At 35.5% G+C, this 18,989-nt stretch overlaps 1 protein-coding gene across 1 annotated transcript; it reads left to right on the forward strand.

Moving 5' to 3' along the window:
- LOTGIDRAFT_157141 (hypothetical protein) lies at positions 1–1,089 on the forward strand (the record flags this gene model as incomplete). The annotated part of the gene is made up of 1 exon (XM_009048914.1): positions 1–1,089. The coding sequence occupies one exon, from the start codon at positions 1–3 to the stop codon at positions 1,087–1,089; it is 1,089 nt and encodes a 362-aa protein (XP_009047162.1).
- Positions 1,090–18,989: the final 17,900 nt, after the last annotated feature.

Below are 18,989 nucleotides of genomic sequence, written 5' to 3' on the forward strand. Positions count from 1 at the left end.
ATGTCGGCACCAACCAATCCAAGAGTTTCTAAAAGGAAATCCAGATTACCTTTGAGTACTAATTCTAAGAAGAAAAGGTCAAATGGTGGATCTAGTAACATCGCTGAAGGATCTAGTAGTTCTGTTGGTGGATCTACAGTAGATGATGGTGGACTTCATGTATGCAGTCTCTCCCAAGAAGCCGAGGATAGAATTGTGGATAAACTCTTTAATAAACTTTCAAACCATGGTCTTCTTCAAACTTTGGCAGTTGGTGAAGTGGTATCCAATCAACAAGCGGGGGCTATATCATCTGAAGATATACCGTCTACCCTATCTTCGGATGGGAATATATCAGGTACTTCTGATTTGAGTATTGGGAACAATCCCTCTACTTCTAACCCTATATTTTCTTATAATCTGGGTATATCTGCCCATGTGTCAGATAAGCTCAAATCCTGTATTTGGCAGAAAGTTTTTGTAGAATTTTCCTCGTTATTGCCTGAAGGACCATCTGAAGGATTCAATATCGATATTGAAAACTCTGGAAATGACAAACTTCTAAAGATTGTTTCAAAACCTAAGTCAAAGGTGCTAAACATAGAAAATTGGCTCAAATCATTCCACATTTTCATGGATATATATTTGCAGAAATATCAAAATTCGTATTCGGGGCTTTTAGCCTATTCTGCACTCATACAGGATTTGAGTAAATCTTATGGCCAAAAGGCATTTTTATTTTATGATTCATCTTTTAGAAATCACATGCAGTCTCAGCCACTTCAGTGGGGAATTATGCATTCTGAACTTTGGCTGCGTGCCACAACACTTTACGGAGCCCGTTCTCAAAATATCGAACCTCCAAAGCAAAAACGTATGTGTTACGCCTTTAATCAGAAAAACTGTTGTACGCGTACAAAATGTACGTACAATCATCTCTGTCTGAAGTGTGGTGGCAAGCATCCTCGTTTTAGGTGTTTTAGAACAGATGTATCTAAGAGTTTTAATCAGGACGATTCTGAACGAATCCAATCTTCGAATAATTCCTTTCGTGCCTCTCGCAAACAAAACACACAGCCACAGGCTACCAACGCCGATAAATCCTCATAAATTGTATAATGTTCTTGATGGTTATGATTCTATAGAACTTCCTAGTGCGTGGTTTCCAGGAAGGTTTTCGGATTCCGTTTAATGGCGAAAGAAAATTCCGTGTGTCTAAAAATCATAATTCTTGTCATCAAAATGAAGAGGCATTCGTTCAGAAATTAGAAAAAGAGTCTTTTGCTGGTCGGATTAGGGGCCCCTTTTCAGCACCTCCCTTTAAGAGTATTATTTGTTCACCTCTTGGTCTCGTTCCGAAGTCATCTAGTGCAGACGGAAAACTCTCCTATAGAGTCATTCACGATCTTTCATTTCCGAATGGTAACTCGATTAATTCCTTCATTGACAAATGCTTCACGGAAGTTGCATACGATTCTATCGATGACGTTATTTCTATTGTCAAAATGTTGGGCCGAGGGTGTCTCATGGCCAAAAGCGATATTCTCGATGCCTATCGTCAGATACCAATTCATCCCTCCGATTACGAGTTACTGGGTTTCACCATTCAAAATGGCAAAGATTTAAAATATTATTTTGATATGTGTCTGCCCATGGGTTTAAGTGCAAGTTGTCAGATCTTTGAACGGTTTAGTTCCGCTTTGCACTGGTTTATGACCAATAAACATGGTGCCCATGTTAGCCATATGATAGACGATTTCTTTCTAGCTGGTCCAGCAGGATCAGAATTGTGTTTGCAGTCCCTTAATAACTTTTCCTCTCTTGCGGCATCTATTGGACTGCCTCTTAAACCTGAAAAAACTGTATGGCCCACAACGAGACTTACGATCTATGGTATTGAAATAGACTCCGATTTAATGTTAAGTCGCCTCCCACCTGAAAAGGTAATTAAAATTCGTGAAATGTTATTACGTTTTAAAGTCAGAAAAAAAGTGTCACTCCGTGAACTCCAAAGCCTAATAGGACTCCTCAATTTTGCTGCGTCTGTTGTGGTTCCTGGTCGTGCGTTTTTAAGGCGTTTAATTGATTTAACCAGAGGTATATCAAAACCTCATTATCAAATTCGTCTGAATAAGGATGCAAGATTAGACTTACATGCTTGGTTAACTTTTATAGACAATTGTAACGGAAAATGTATGTTTCTGAACGACAATTGGTTATCTTCAGATACTATCAAATTGTATACAGACGCCGCGTCGACCAAAGGGTTCGCGGCAGTTTTCGGTTCTCGATGGTTCGCTTTTCCTTGGTCCAATGAATTGAGATTTATGCACATCAATGCCATGGAGCTGTTTCCCATAATAGTTGCTATGGAAACGTGGGGAGCATTAATGAAAAATCACAAAATTCTTTTTCTAACCGATAACGAAAGCACCAAGTTTGTCATAAATAAAATGTCCTCTAAGTGTCCGCTAATGATGCGCCTCGTTCGCAGATTAGTTATTACTACCCTTACTCATAATATTGTTTTTAAATCAACACATCCCCGGGAAAATAAATACTTTGAGTGACTCTTTATCTCGTTTGATGTTTCAGAAAGCCAGGGAAATAGCACCTTATTTGGATTCGGAGCCTTTTCCCGTTCCACTGGAGTTTTTGTCGGTTTAGATGGAGTCGCTTGTAAAATCCTGGAATCTGCAATGTCACCGTCGACATTGACCTCTTACAAAAATTATTGGTTGAAATTTACTCAATTTTGTCATCATAGAAATTATCCTACACTGTTGCCGATTACTCAGATTTGTTTGATAAATTTTTTGGCATTTTTATTTGATTCTGGGTATGCTCCCAGCACCATTGCCTCTTCAGCATCTGCTATAGGGTATGTGCATAAATTATCTTCTCTCGAAAATCCGTCCGATTCCTTTTTGGTTAGGAAATTTATCAAAGGTGCCCAAAATTTGAAACCCTCTACAGATAGTCGACTTCCAATTACTAAGGGATTGCTGAAGCGTTTGGTAGGATAATAGTCGTATCCCTACATTCTCACCAAATTTTGATTAGAGCCATCTTTACTCTCGCATTTTCAGCCTTTCTTCTTATGGGTGAAATATGCTTGAAATCAAACAAGGATCCATCCTTTGTAATTCAAGTCTCGGATGTTCAATTTGAGTATACAGGTGATAAACCTGTTGGTTTAAAACTTAATTTACGTAACTTTAAGCATAAAAAATCAACATCTCCTGTGTGCATTCATATATCAGCAATGTCTGGCGATTCAAGTTTATGCCCAATTATCTGTTTACATGCTTATCTAATTTTATGTCCTCATGAAACTGGCCCACTTTTTCAATTAATGGATGGATCTCCAATTTCGTATTCTTTCATAACTAAAAAACTGAGAAATATTTTAGAATTCTTGAATTTGAATCCTAAGCTTTACAAATCGCATTCGTTTAGAATTGGCGCCGCGAGTAGTGCATTTATTGACGGTCATTCAGAGGACGCCATTCGTAGGTTCGGCCGGTGGAATTCATCAGCAGTACGAAATTATATTCGTGTTCCTAATCTTTGTGTATGAGTTTTGCATTGTAGTCTCAAGTGCCAGGGTTAGCCTGAACTTTTGAATATATTAATAGTTTTTAAGTTTGTTAATGTGTCAATAAGTTCCAAAGCTTTTACGTCAGATCGGAAGGTTAGTCACAATATTCCATTTTGAAGGAAAGCTTTGTTCCACAATATGTGGGTAGCGTAATGCAATTCAGTTAATGTTATGTGGAATTTGTATCAATGCGTTCGCTCAGCGCAAGCTTTGTAGGGTCTCTTTGCATTACGTATGAGCACAGGTTTCTGAGTAAAATATCAGTTTTTCCTGGGTGGCATCGAGGTCCAGTGATCAAAGGTATTCCGCTAACATTGTTGTAGGCATATGTTTAGACGCTATAATATTTTATTTAGATTTTAACACATTTTGTTATTGATGTTTTAAATGATTTACTACTTATGGGTTTGAATAATTGCATCCTTTAAGACGTCAGCGCGAGGCTGGTCATTAGGGTCAAGATCTGTTTTGGTCAAACTGTATCGCGTGTGTGTTTTGAGTTTTTTGCGGACCTTGGATGGGTGGGTCTTCACGTTAACGTGATGACTTTGGCGGAATTTTATCTCCCATCTTTTCGATGGCTTTGTATATATTTTAAATTCTTTTGTTATATTCAAATTGCATTACAATTTATTTGCATATTGTTATCGTCATTTATCTTAAATTTGAATAAATGACATTTACGCAATTTGTAGTTTAAGATTTGCCATCTCAAACGAGCAAGGTCCGCAAAACTCTTGTTTGCATAGGGGGTTGGAAGCTACACAAATACATAATATGGAATATATACATTTGTGTAGTCTGGAAACTATCGTTATTGAGTTACGTCCCCGTGTTCAATTATAGGAATATCAGAGTTACTTCCCATATTAGGCCTTTTTAATCGTGACTTTGTTGAAGCAAGCCACTTTTCAAAGGCCTAAAGAAATTTGAATTTTGATTGCCGCCCACCTCCCCTCCTTCACCTCTGTAAATGCGTTAATGAATTATATGTTTATTAATTATGTATGAGTTGTTTAGTATCTAGTTTCGGTTGTAAGTAAATATGTTATCTAATGCTTAGTGTAGTATAAGATAAGCTTATTTCAGTTACATGTTGGCGGAATTTTATCTCCCATCTTTTCGATGGCTTTGTATATATTTTAAATTCTTTTGTTATATTCAAATTGCATTACGCAATTTGTATTATTGCATTACGCAATTTGTAGTTTAAGATTTGCCATCTCAAACGAGCAAGGTCCGCAAAACTCTTGTTTGCATAGGGGGTTGGAAGCTACACAAAAACATATTTAGTTCTGAATAGAGTAATACACGAAGTTGGTCAGTTGGAGGTCAACAATAGCACACAGGTTAAAATTGTAAAATATTTAAATCTAATACTTGTTTACAACAATATAAACGTGTTTACTGATGCATACAGATAAGAAGCTACACAAACAATGAAATATTTATCATACTCTACTTCTCGGTCATATCAATATTTATGACGTGATATCGATAATTCGATCTTTGTTTTGTAGAGAAAATGGATTTATACGCTAAATCACCAATATTTCAATATCCTTTGTGGCGGTGATGAAGTACGCATTTGGTACAATAGCTGAAGGTATGTACGTCAGAAATAGGTCAGACGGAAAGTACTTCAACTTCACAAGACTAGAACGAGACCAGAAGTCCATTTGGGGTGCCTGCGTGACATCTTCTTAGAAGCTCATGACTCGCTTCAGCAGTGACTGTAAAGATTTCGGCTTTACTACAAGCTTGAAAAAAAACACAAGTCATTGAACATAATGTTGATTAATGAACATAAACTGGATTTCGTCCATGGAGTTGTTTATCTTGGCACAACCAGCTCAGCACGCTCTCGTCCTGACTCAGAGCTCAGGCATCTACCTGTATGATACGATTGTTACCCCACGCTGTATCAGAAAACACCCATCAACTCAAATATTCTTCCGAGACTGAGGGATGCCTATATGAACCAGGATGGGAGATAATAAACTGCCTTATTTGAGACATCACCTAAATATCAAAGAAGTATGTGCTAAGACACAGTTTATTCGGACACAGCTTTTCACCACACTATATATTGATTTTTAAGATACGGCCATTAAAACATGATTGAAATTTAGAGAAAATTGATTTATACGTTAAATCACCAATATTTGAATTGTCGTGGGTTCCGATTTCGATCGGCGTGTGAAAGTCCGGTGACCTTGAATAAGTCATCTTCACTTAAATGGAGATTGTGAATAGTTCTTGCTGATTGTCAGGTTCTTCATCTTGAAATCCAATCTGGAGATGCTTGTTTTTCTTCTGTTCAGCACTGAAGCCAATGATTACCATTGGGACACTGTGTACTTAACATCGACCGGAGGGATTTGTCGTACTGCCAATGGAACAACATCATCGACGCCCTCTTCGGATCTTTCCCATTCTACACGGAGTTTAGTACAGTGACCACAACCACCACAAGGCAACTTGTTGATCGACACCACCTATGTAACAGTTGCAATGTGACTAAGTTGTTTAAGCGTACTTTCTCTGTGTAGGTCTTGAGAATTACCAGTAAAACTTATTACCTTTTCTTCCCCATTTTGTGGCTATGACGGGACACCTCCAATGGCATCCGTGTATTAACAATGACTCCTGCAAAGAGGATGATAAAACAAATTATCTGTCAAACAACTGAAAGTAGAGCTGATATAGAGGTTCAGCTTTCAATGCATACCATTGGATAAATCTTCTATAGAAGTTGATCAGTCCTGGAAAAGCCCGGACTTGCTTTTTAGTCTTTGTGTCTGGCGATTCATGGATAGCAGAAACCAATCAGCGCTCACATAGTGTCCAAGGAATATGACACGATCTAATAATAATAATAATCTTTATTAACATGTTTTTAAGACACACTGTAAAGGTAAGTTTATAAACATTCAAATATTATAATTGTACAGTGGATATGGAATATCTTTCGATAACCCTTCCAATATCATAAGATTGTGACAACCAGATCGAAATTTACATAGTGCTTTCTTATATTTGTAATGAATAGTTCAACTAGTTAGGTATTGCTCTAGTTCTAAAGTTACTTTATAATATGAATAGTGTTCTAATCTTGAATTACAAAGAATATTACTGTGCCATTATTGTAGACAAGTGTCTTTGGCCCTTTGTTTAAATACATACAAAAATTTATTCACATTATCTAATGTCTGGACCATCCAGACATATCCAAAACCATATTCAAACAACAATTTTTGTACTTTAGTAGCCCATGAGCGTCGACCATTAAGATCCAAAATATAAAGCATATCGTAGACTTGTTTGGGTAGTCTATGCTCAGGCATTATGAGTAATTTCAACCAATATTTAATCAACTTGGTATAATATAGGGTATACATCGGGAAGCGGCCACATTCACCCAGAACAGCTGCATTACACGCATGCTTAGGTAATTTCAGGATGTATTTTAAGAACTTAATCTGGATGTGTTCTATCACAGGGGAAAACTCAAATCCCCAAATTTCAGCCCCGTAAGTTAAAATGGGTACAACCATTTTATCGAAAATTTGAATTGATATGTCATATGACAGACCATTGCATTTGGCATTTAGACTTTTAAGAATAATCATGACTTTTTTACATTGTGATGCTAAGGTTTCTTTGGACGAAGTCCATATCAATTTTGGTGTAAATATTAATCCTAAGTACTTATATTGGGATACAGTGTCTAGCAATGTGTTATCATATGACCATTTTTCATAATGTCTTAAAGGGCCACCGTTTCTGAAAACCATACTTTTGGTTTTTTGTATGTTAAGTCTCATATGGGATTTAGCACAATATTGCTCAATGCTATTTATTTGATTTTGTAGATTAGACACAGTGTCTGACATGTTTGCAATGTCGTCAGCAAAAAGTAGGTAACAGAGATTTAAATTGGAATTCGATAAGTATATACCTTTGCAACCGTCCTTCTCAATGTCGTCGATTAAGACATTCATGTAAATTGAGAAGAGAAGTGGGCTTAATATACAACCCTGTCTGGTGCCTATATTACACATAAATAGTTCCGTTATACCTTCTGGAGTGAGTACACATGATTTTGCCTTCAAGTACATATCCCTAATGAGAGTTACAATTTTTCCATGGATACCATTCTGATAAATAATGTGCCACAAATTTGCAGGAATGATTCCATCAAATGCAGTTTTAAAATCAACGAATAAACAATAGAATCGTCCACCTTTTTTTGATAAATATTTGCTTATTAATCCTTGTAAGGTAAATATATTATCAGTTTTAGAGTAATTTCGCCTGAAACCTGCTTGATTTTCGTAAATAGTACCATTATCATCACACCAATTAGTTAGTCTATTATTTAAAAGTTTTGTAAGTATTTTACTGATAACTGGAAGTAAAGAGATGCCTCGGTAGTTTTCTACCTCATTCTTGGACCCTTTTTTGTGAACAGGACAAATAAGTGCCTTAAAGATCTTGGAATAGATGACATTTTGGATCTGTAATTCTATCAGTTGTTTAAGTCCATTGTCGAATTACATAAATCCATTTGAGTATTTTGTTCATAGTTAAATTTTAGAATATATCTAGAGCATATTTTATGTTATGTTCACAATTAAATTGATTAGCAAGTTTTGTCAAGCCTTGCAAGTAAAATGAGTTCTTTTCAAAAATACGGTCTTGTTCTTGTTATGCTTCCTATCCAAACTAGCCTTTGGTCAAAAATACTCTCCTCATTTCTTTTGCCCTAAGCCCTAATATCCCGGGCACATAACGTCGTCATTCTCGCAAACCGACGAATATGCGAATTTTATGTTTTTCAGTTAGAAGCATAAAACGATTCACAAAACAAGTTTTTTTCTTGTCAAAAAATTTAAACTTGATCAGAGAAACAGTTTTTGAGTTACTTGTTTGCTCAACTGCCCAATAACAAAAATTTATAAAATAAAAATGTCACATTCGTCACTTAGCGGGACATTCAAATCGACGAATAACCGGGTACAATGACGTCGAATATGAAGGCAACACTCGGTCAGTCATTACCATATACAATGTACTTACCATAAAACAATGTTTTACAATAGTATACATGTCCACGTGTACACTGCATGTATTTAAAGAGCACATCCCACATAATCACAGTTTGTATTCTCTTCCTTCCTATGCCTAGCCAATGTATTGTATTAACGAGTCTCACTACCTTTAATTTAATTTTAAAATGAAATTTGAAAGATGTCACGGTCTTCTTCAAGTTCACTCCTAAATTTGATTTCGAAGCGGTTAGTTCGAATTAATGTAGGTTGTGTTTTTGTTCATTTTGAAGAAACTTTATTAACAAGACCTAGGTACGCTAATCTCACAATTTTGGTTTATAATGAATATGCAGAGTAATATCCCTTTTTCTTGATCAATGTCACCGTGTAGTCATCGTAAAAGAGCCCGCTCTCTCGCTCTGACAACAAACAAAAAAAGATGGTGGACAGGGGTTATTGTCAAGTATATCCAGTCAGACAGTGATGGTAGTGACGATGACGATAACATACCATTATCTAAATTATTAGATATTAGAAGACAAACTAAAATTAAAAGTCAGATATGATAAACACAATTTTGAAAGGAAGCCGTTCGCAAAATAAAAGATGCATTTAAGGCCGATGATGACACTAGTCATATTGTAGCATCTTTCGACTTGCAACAGGTTATTTACTTACCCAAGACAAATCGTTGCGAAGTCTTTTATAAGAGACGATTATTAAGTCAAAAGATGCATTCTGCTATCTGTGGCATGAAGGTATTGCAGGAAAGGGTGCAAATGAGATAGCAACATGTGTTCATGACTTTCTTAAAAAAACACGATATTCAAGGCAATAGCAAAATTTCATTTTTCGCCGATGGCTGTTCGGGCCAAAATAAGAACTCCATAATGCCAGCTATGTTTTTACAATTTAAGGGTACGTACATCAGATGAAGGGCACTGCATAGACTGGACAAATGTGATGCAATTAAAAGTAACAAAATCTCAAATAATGAAATTATTCTTCAGATAAGTATGCAGATCTGCAATCGTTGTGTTCTGGGGATACACCTGTGGTAAAGTCACAAGACGCAAAATTGTTTTTTGGAAGTCTGCGAATTTAGACCTAAAGTCCAATTCGACTAAAGTTTTGAAGCGATCCCATGGTTATAATTATTAACTTGTATTTCTAATTTATATTATGTATTATGTTGAAATGGTTCAAATTATATATATTCGTGTCTATTAACAATTTATTTCTTCTCAAATATAATTAGTACAATTAAATGAACTATTATTTCTTGTAAATTTTGTAATTTCTGGATACCAAAAATGCATGTGAACCAGTATTATTATGATGGATAGTAACCCTCAAACTTGCAAAAGAACTGCAGTTTACTGATTAGTCAAATGAAATAAAATGGTGTTGCAACACATTAGCATATTTATACACAGTGTTATTTCATTCTAAATAATGACCCACTCTTTTCGATTTCCACAGAGGGATCTATATTCAACGTTTTTAGCTGTGAACGCGTAGGCGAATTTATTGCTTTTCTTGAAAAAGTAAAAATAATTGTCTCGCAAAATGTCGAATCTTGACGAATATGGGTATCCCAAAATTATGTTTGTCTCACAAAGTGTTGAATCTGAAATACCTGTACTTTGACCTTTATAAAGGTCAAATCACATATGCTGATGGCGGGAAAGCTATCTCATTTCGAAATAGATATGTTATAGCACAGCCACCTTGATTATTATTGTCACATCAATAGCAATTTATAATTGAAGATTCAAACTTTTCATAAACTTTAAAAGCGTTTTTCTCAAAACACGAAATTTCCATATTCAGACATGATGCACTAGATGAAGGATTTATAGGATGCGGGTCTTTCAAATCAAACAACAATGCGCCAATATGGTTGTTTGTGCCGTCCTACAAAGGAACAGATACATTCAGTATGAAAAGAAGTGAGATGCTACATTATATTTACCCAAACTTGAAAATGGAGATGAAAAAAAAAGTCATATCAACAGTCACACTGAAGTACTATTCTATATCAAATATAGTCTATGGATGCTGATCATCAGTTATCTTTGTAAAACAGATACTCGCTTGGTAGTTAATTTTTTTTTCATCTATTCATGATTCATTCATGATTCTAATGTTTTATGGGCTAATTTGATCTGAGATTTTATTCAATCTTGATCTGTGTCTGAGTGTTTTTTTCCCTCTGTATCTATTTCATTCTCTTTTGCATGCACCCTCAACTCATTTAAGTTTAATTTTCGCCATGATGTATCAAAGTTAAACAAAATTGTTGCCACTCAAGGCTATTTATGCGCATGCGCGAATTTTATCGTGAAAAGTATGACCTCATCATATTTTGCACAAAAAGTATAATTTGACCACCGACTACCTTTCTATATATTTTAATAGTATTAATTACGCGAACTTATAAAACTGTTGTATAATCTTAGAGTAGGACTATTAGGCTTTATTGTATAACTATTATCAGGTCTTTCCTCGCATGAATTTCGTTCAAAGGCTTTTCGGACATCGTTTAAACAGGCATCATTGTCAATATTAGTATACATTGAAGTCACATCCAATTTAACAAACCGGCCTATTGGGGAACATCTAATTTCTTAATTATTTTAGTATCTTTAAGGTAGGAAGAATGGAAGTAAAAAGTGGATGTCCTCGCTTTCTCGCCTTTTTCTCGCTTTCTCCTCGCTTCTCGCCTATTTCCTCGCCTTTTTCCTCGCCTTTTTCCCCGCTTTCTCGACCTTTTTCTCGCTTTCTCGCCTTTTTCCTCACCGTTTCCTTGCTTTCTCGCCCTTTTCCTCGCTCTATGGACCTTTTTCTCGCTTTGTCGCCTTTTTCCTAGCTTTCTCGCCTTTTTATACGTCCACACATTAATGTGGGTGTATATAGTCTGTCTGTCCTTAATTGTTTGTGAACACGACAGAGAGCTGGTTTCTTGATGGATTTTGACGAAACTTGGTGTGAGTGTTTGTCATCACCTAAGGATGAACCCTATTGAAAATCAGACGAATTGACAAATATTTACTATGAGTTATTGCCCTTGTTCTTGAATTGTTTTTGGACACGATAGAGAGCTGGTTTCTTGATGGATTTTGACGAAACTTGGTGCGAGTGTTTGTAATCACCTAAGGATGAGCCCTATATACTCACCTCATATTGGTTGGTTTTCTAGCTTGATCTTGATACACTCACCTTATATTGGTTGGTTCTTTAGCTTGATCTTCATATACTCACCTTATATTGGTTGGTTCTCTAGCTTCATCTTGATACAGTCACCTTATATTGGTCGGTTCTTTAGCTTGATCTTTATATACTCACCTTATATTGGTTGGTTCTCTAGATTGATCTTGATACACTCATCTTATATTGGTTGGTTCTCTAGATTGATCTTTATATACTCACCTTATATTGGTTGGTACTCTTGATTGATCTTTATATACTCACCTTATATTGGTTGGTTCTCTAGATTGATCTTGATATACTCATCTTATATTGGTTGGTTCTCTAGATTGATCTTTATATACTCACCTTATATTGGTTGGTTCTCTAGATTGATCTTTATACACTCACCTTATAACAAGTTGGTTCTCTAGATTGATCTTTATATACTCACCTTATATTGGTTGGTTTTGTAGATTGGTCTTTATATACTCACCTTTTATTGGTTGGCCCTTTAGCTTGATCTTGATACACTCACCTTATATTGGTTGGTTCTTTAGCTTGATCTTTATATACTCACCTTATATTGGTTGGTTCTTTAGCTTGATCTTTATATACCCACCTTATATTGGTTGTTTCTTTAGCTTGATCTTTATATACTCATATTATATATGTTGGCTCTTTAGCTTGATCTTGATACACTCACCTTATATTGGTTGGTTCTTTAGCTTGATCTTTATATACTCACCTTATATTGGTTGGTACTCTTGATTGATCTTTATACAAACACCTTATAATAGGTTGGTTTTCTAGCTTGATTTCTGATTTCGGCATCATAGACTCATACTTTAGTTATACATATTCATGCAATGATTGTGTACTTTACATCAATATGCTCAATAAGTTCTTTTTATAACGCAATTTTAAATCATTAAGAAATATTTTAAAATATATTGCGAGTGATATTTCAAAATTAGAAATAATTTAAGCAAGTCCTCGGTATTGATTCGCGTAAAAAATGTCGCTTGGTGAGGAAAATATTGAAAAGTTCGAAAAAGTCGATTTGATTAAAATGTTTCTTCATGGCGAAAGTGTTGAGAAGTCGTTTGAGATACAGACAAAAATCTTATTCAAATCGAAGCGACAGACTAAAACTAGACTTTCAATCACCGTTTTTCAACACCCGTGCGGAACAATCCTTGAAATACTTATTCAATCGCACTTTTGATTAGATTAAAGTTCGTCTTTAATGTAAAATTAGTCATAGTCATAGGATAACTGTAGAGATTTTGCTTTGACCAGTTTTAGCGTAGGCCTATAAATAGAATAGATATTACGTCTCATATAAAAAAAAATTGAGCTTTGATGCGCTGTTTTTTCAGAAATGTGTAAAATTATTCTTGTTGTATTTATCAAATAGCTTATTCAAATCCGCTTTTAATGATGTATAATCACGAGACATCAGTAAAATAATTTGTTGATATCGGGTATGGGTGGTAGGGTTGTCGATCGGGCCTCTTGGCAGACATTTTATAAATATTGTAAAAAGGGGTGGATCTAACAAAGTTTTGATAAAAAAAATTCAACCAACAAATGGTCAAAACGCTGTAAAATATTAATGAAAACAATTGAATGAACATTTTTTCTTTCCTAATTCAAATTTTCTTCAGGAATGAAATTAGGAATGTACTTTACATGTTTATCATATATAACAGTAACAGCACGAAAGGTTTTGAACCAGTAGATTCTAATCCATGTCCTCTCATTAATTACTTAGATATCCATTTGACGACACGTTTATCAATCGTCGAATTCACGAAAAAAATAATAATTCGATATTAGTGAATTTTAGTTTACAAGATAAATTACGCCTGGTGGACATCTGAAACCCGGAAACTAGACTCCTATATGTCATGTTCTGGTAATCTGGTAATGATTATCTTTTCGAATTAAATCAGAGAGCAATTAGTTAAATGGTGGTTGTGTCTTTCATTATTCCAGTCGAACGCGCTTTAAATTAAACGGGAATGGATTATCCGTGAAAGTTCAATGCCCAATGGTAGAAAAGATCCTCACTAACAAAGGTGTTATCAACAATCTCTCATGAAGGTATCACCGATAGCGTCATAATAACAGTATTAGCTGCATTGGAAATGGGTTGGAAAGAGATATTTGTGTTAATCGGGCCATCTAGGACTTTATTTGTATCATTCCAATTTTCTGTCCGATGTCTGTGGTTTATAGTAATTATAGAAATGCTGAACAGTTTAAATTGTCGCTATCGCAAAACCTGCTAATAATCTATTAGGGGCTATAAAGGCTTTGTCAAAAACACTAAGTTTTAGTGGAATTAGTGGAAGAATAGACATCTGACTGAAAATTGGAATGGTGCAAATCGATGCTATCATTCTCGATGAAAGTTACGAAACCAATGAAGAGTAACTTAAACGGCCTGGCATCATTGAAAACTTCAAAATCGGACGACAAATTATCAGTCTAAAAAATGAGATGTACAAATTTTTCACACCCATTCTTTGCTCAAAGCGATTATGCATGAATTTCACATTACATAATCACTGACCTGGGCCAGTGCGTCAATAAGGTCGTTGTTCTCATCACTATTTAATACCTCTCGGATTACTCTTTATCAGTCGGATAAGGTACAAGAGTGGGGCGTTAACACCAGTTCATTTCACGTCCATCTCTATAACGACACTATAAATCCATACACTTATACCAATGAAGTTAGCCAATGTGTTTGATAAAGAGTATAAAATAAATCGAGTCGCACGTTGCATCGATCTGCGTGAAATGTTTTCTGCGCATGCCCACTCTATTTCATTTTTCGTCTGCTTTTAATAAACAGCTGACGAAAGCAATTGATAGGAAAATAGAAATTAACCACTGCACTTTTTTTAAGCGGGTGAGTATTTTTCTTCTTTGATGCAAGATTAACTCTTAACGATAGTCTCTTTAAGATTATGATATCAATATACATGATAAAAGAGAGTATTTATGATTGTATATATTGTGATATTGAGATCGGAGGTAAATAATTACTCTCCAATGATTTTTCTTCTTGTCAATCTTTTGCGTATTACAGAATAAATACCTAGATCGTAACCTACTGATTAATGAAAATGGACTATGTCGGGTACTGACAGTGATTTTGTATAATCTGGTTAGGTTGACTAAGCATGATATAAAACAATCTACTTCTAATTCGTACGGTTGAAAACTGGTGTCAAGGCAGTAAAAACCAGATTGAAGCGGCTAACATTTCTCGTTTTGCTTCATTCTATTTATGTATATATATCTAGAATTTTTAATATCTATGTAGCGTGAACTTTTATTTATATTTAAACGTACCACATGGTAAGCCCTGGTAAAGGACTGACCAAATTACGTATTCTATTCATACTATATAGCCCATATATATTGTGTAGGCCACTAATCACATTTTATGTGTCAAAGAATTAAGTCACTTCTTTATTTTCGTTGAACTCACCCCAAAATACATCGCATGCAGATATAAGCCTAATTCTTGTCTATTGGGAACACTTGACTAGACAGTCCAGATTTATCAGGTGTGCATGCTGAACATTTTGACCAATCGAGCGAGTCTGCCTCCAACTACGCTTACGTGGACATATAACGCGGCGTATCAGGCCGTGTTATTTTCAGGTGTAAACACATCTTAAAACGCGTATGTGGAAACAAGACTTTATCGAGCAATTTTGGACGAACCGACTGACATTTCACTTACGAGTATTAGAAGATCAACCTCTGCAGGTATTGGTGACGAATATCTAAGAGGCAAAAATAAAAAAATAATATACCCACATTAAGCGGTGTGGGGGCGCAAGAGTGAGTAAAAAGAACAAAGTCACTGGAAAGAAGTATATTCAAATGCTTCCAAGATCTAGTCACCTACATTAGTGAGATGGAAAATGCTAGTACGTATCCACAGATTTTCATTTAAATTTGACCATTATTTACAAACAGTTTCAACACTTACATCTGATGACGACACGTGTATATTGTGTTGAAACGTTATGTGTCCAACCTGATTAAAGAAGTGTGTTATATTCCATAATATTGTCTTGTGTTTTTGTTATATGTGCTCCTCGCTTCTTTATGTCGTTCAAATCTTATATTTACAAACAGACAAGTTTTATGGCGAATTGTCCGGTGTTGATACTTCTCAACTCTAGCAATATCTGCATTTTCACATTGTTGTCTACTATCAGTGACCTTTTCTATGTCACTTTTGTAGGTGTGACCTTGTATTGTTAAATATAAGTTCATCATATCGCTCCTTTTTGTTCTGTCTCAAGGTGAGTCTTCACTTTTTGCAGGCTCTGGCTGGATTAGTAATGAATTAAGTGAATGAAATAGTGAAATATTCTTTGCCGTATAGTTCATGAAATCTTCGCCTCTTCGTTCAGGATCGGCATTGGATGACTTCAGATCTTCATTCTTTCATACTTGACACACATCACCTGGTACAGGAAGTGGTTCACGCGATTTTTATCAAGAACTGGCGCAGGCTGTATTTATTGAGACATTTAGGTTAATCGGTTTATCCTTTTACTGACTAGTAGATGCATACCTAATTTAAACCCAGAAAAAGCATATTTGTTTTAATTTTAAAAAGGAATAGGGGAATTAGGAAGTGGGCAGGGGCGAAATGGGTAATGAAATATAGAGGAAGGGGCAAATCGGGGAGGTGGCGAAACATGGAAGGGACGAAACGGAAATGATTTAGGGGAAATTTGGAAGGGACGATATGGGAAGACACCGCACAGCCGATACTGAGCTCGTTTGAGTTTCACAGCAGTGATTTCACAAATGTGTTTTTGCAGTACCTGACAATCACTCGTTCATCAACTTCATGCTCTTGAAGTTTTTTGGTGCAAATATATATTGTACTCCATCACACAAAGAGGGTCTTTCTTTGCGTTCATTTAGGTAAGTCTGCGAGTGAAAGCGGTTTACCAGATTTAACGGATTTTAAAGTCGCGGGTATCGATAATCCTGCAGTCATATCCAGAGTGGTCCATACATCAGTATGACTATTCACCAACCTGGTTGCCTCGATAACCTACAGAAATAAAAAATAGTAGACTAACCTAGCAAAATATGCCATATTGCACACTGTCGGTTTTCATAGCCCACACAAATACAAAAAAGTAGGACCTAAGAATCCGTTTCCTATCCTATTCTGTCAGCATGCATCTTTCTATATTAATCTATGTTTTCTTGAATTAAAGCCAATTCAACTGACCCGTGGGTTTCTTTAGGTATTGATATTTTTACATAAAAGTGATATATAAATACATATACACATATATGGTTGATTTAGATTTCTTAGGTTTGCAGGTTATCTATGTTGGTTAGTATGTCAACTAGCCACAGCAATCATGCTTTTGCACTATTATGCAAGTTAGTTACCGTTTGATTTTATCGATGTAGTTCATATGATAGTGTTTTCACCTTTGAAATGCCATATTTATTTCTTATAGGATATTAACCCATATTGATATACCATATCCTTAAAATAACTGATAAGAAAATAAGTTTAACGTCCTTTACATTTCTGCTTTTTATCCCGTCGGTAATGAAATTGCTTTGAGCAATGAGAAACATATTGCATAAATACGCTTCCACTTTTATGGGGACGTATGTAATGTGGTTGTCATCCTTTTTTATTTACCTTGGGCTACAATACCCTCAGTGGGGGAGCCAAAGAGGGGCATAGGGGTCGGGGGCCACCCCCCCCCCCCCCACCCTTCGCAGCACCTCAGATATCCCCCCCCCCGCTCCCCGCCCCCCGCCCCTCGGACGTAAACCTGGCTCCGCCACTGAATACCCTTTAATTAGCATGTGAACGCAATAGAGTATACAGTTTTGATCCGTTTTTGATGAAACATATTATGCACGCTATGATAATGTATGATAATGCTGTGATCTCGAAGATTTTTTTCGGTTTTGGTATAAATGTAAGATGGATGTGCTTATGTTCATTGCGACACGAACCTGTAAGATTCCAACTTTTTTTTTCGATAAATAATTTGCGAGTTTTTAACCATGTAGCAAATGATAATAACACAACAGTTTTGTAGTCACTATCATTATCAGTAATAGCATCGATATTCAAGATCAACAGTAACAGTAAATGATGTTTACACCTATGTATTAGATACTTACCTTTTGAATTAGATTGCATGAATTTTTCTGATGTGTGGGCATTTATCCATTTGGCGACCGCTGGTTGAATTTTAGAAATATAGATAATTAAGTAGACTAATGGTATAAACGATCCGAATATTAAGTGAGTAAGTATTTCATAATAAAAAATGCTATCAGGTCTTTAGAATAGTAAGTATACCCTGATTGGCGCCACCTTAAGCTTAACTTAAAGTTGAAGGTGTTATTTTCTACTTTGGAAAAGTGAAGGTTAAACCAGGGAATATTACGAAACGAATGTAGACAGTTTTCCTTTAAGATAAAGAGACAACAAAAACTAATCTCAATCATGATTGGATTTCAATATTATGTACATATTTAAACGCTTGGATTTAATCGCTTTCAACAGACGCGCCATTTGATATGTAAAGCGTATATAAATTAAGTGTGTTTCTAGGTTTACCACCGATTACACATGCATACATAATAATATTATAACATACGTATTTTCTTACGAAAGCTATATTGAGGTCTATACTGGGGAATTTTCCCCAACTTCGACAATTGTCGAACGTAGTAACCATTAATAGACACCATATATAAAGTAGTAACGTTTCTTTCACGCACTTATTACGTGTTAGTGGCACATATTCATACTGAACATAATATGGGTCACAGTTCGTTATCCTAGGTTCAGCTGATTACTATCAATGATACCTGGCTATATATTATGTTACTTCTACCTCAAATTGATTCTTAATACTGCTGTCTAAAGTGCGTTGTGGATATATATTAAGGTAGGTTGATTCTTATCACACATTTCTTTATGCTACATATCAACCTTGATAGTAAAGCTATGATAATGAAAGCCAATTTGAGAAATAACAGTCCCTTCATTTGAAGTTATAATATGAAAATATTTGACGTAGTAATATTTATTATGAAAAGGAAAAAGGTGTTTATAGTTTATACTGAAA

Source organism: Lottia gigantea (genome assembly GCF_000327385.1).
Source record: "Lottia gigantea unplaced genomic scaffold LOTGIsca_13, whole genome shotgun sequence".
In the NCBI taxonomy this organism is placed as follows: domain Eukaryota; kingdom Metazoa; phylum Mollusca; class Gastropoda; family Lottiidae; genus Lottia; species Lottia gigantea.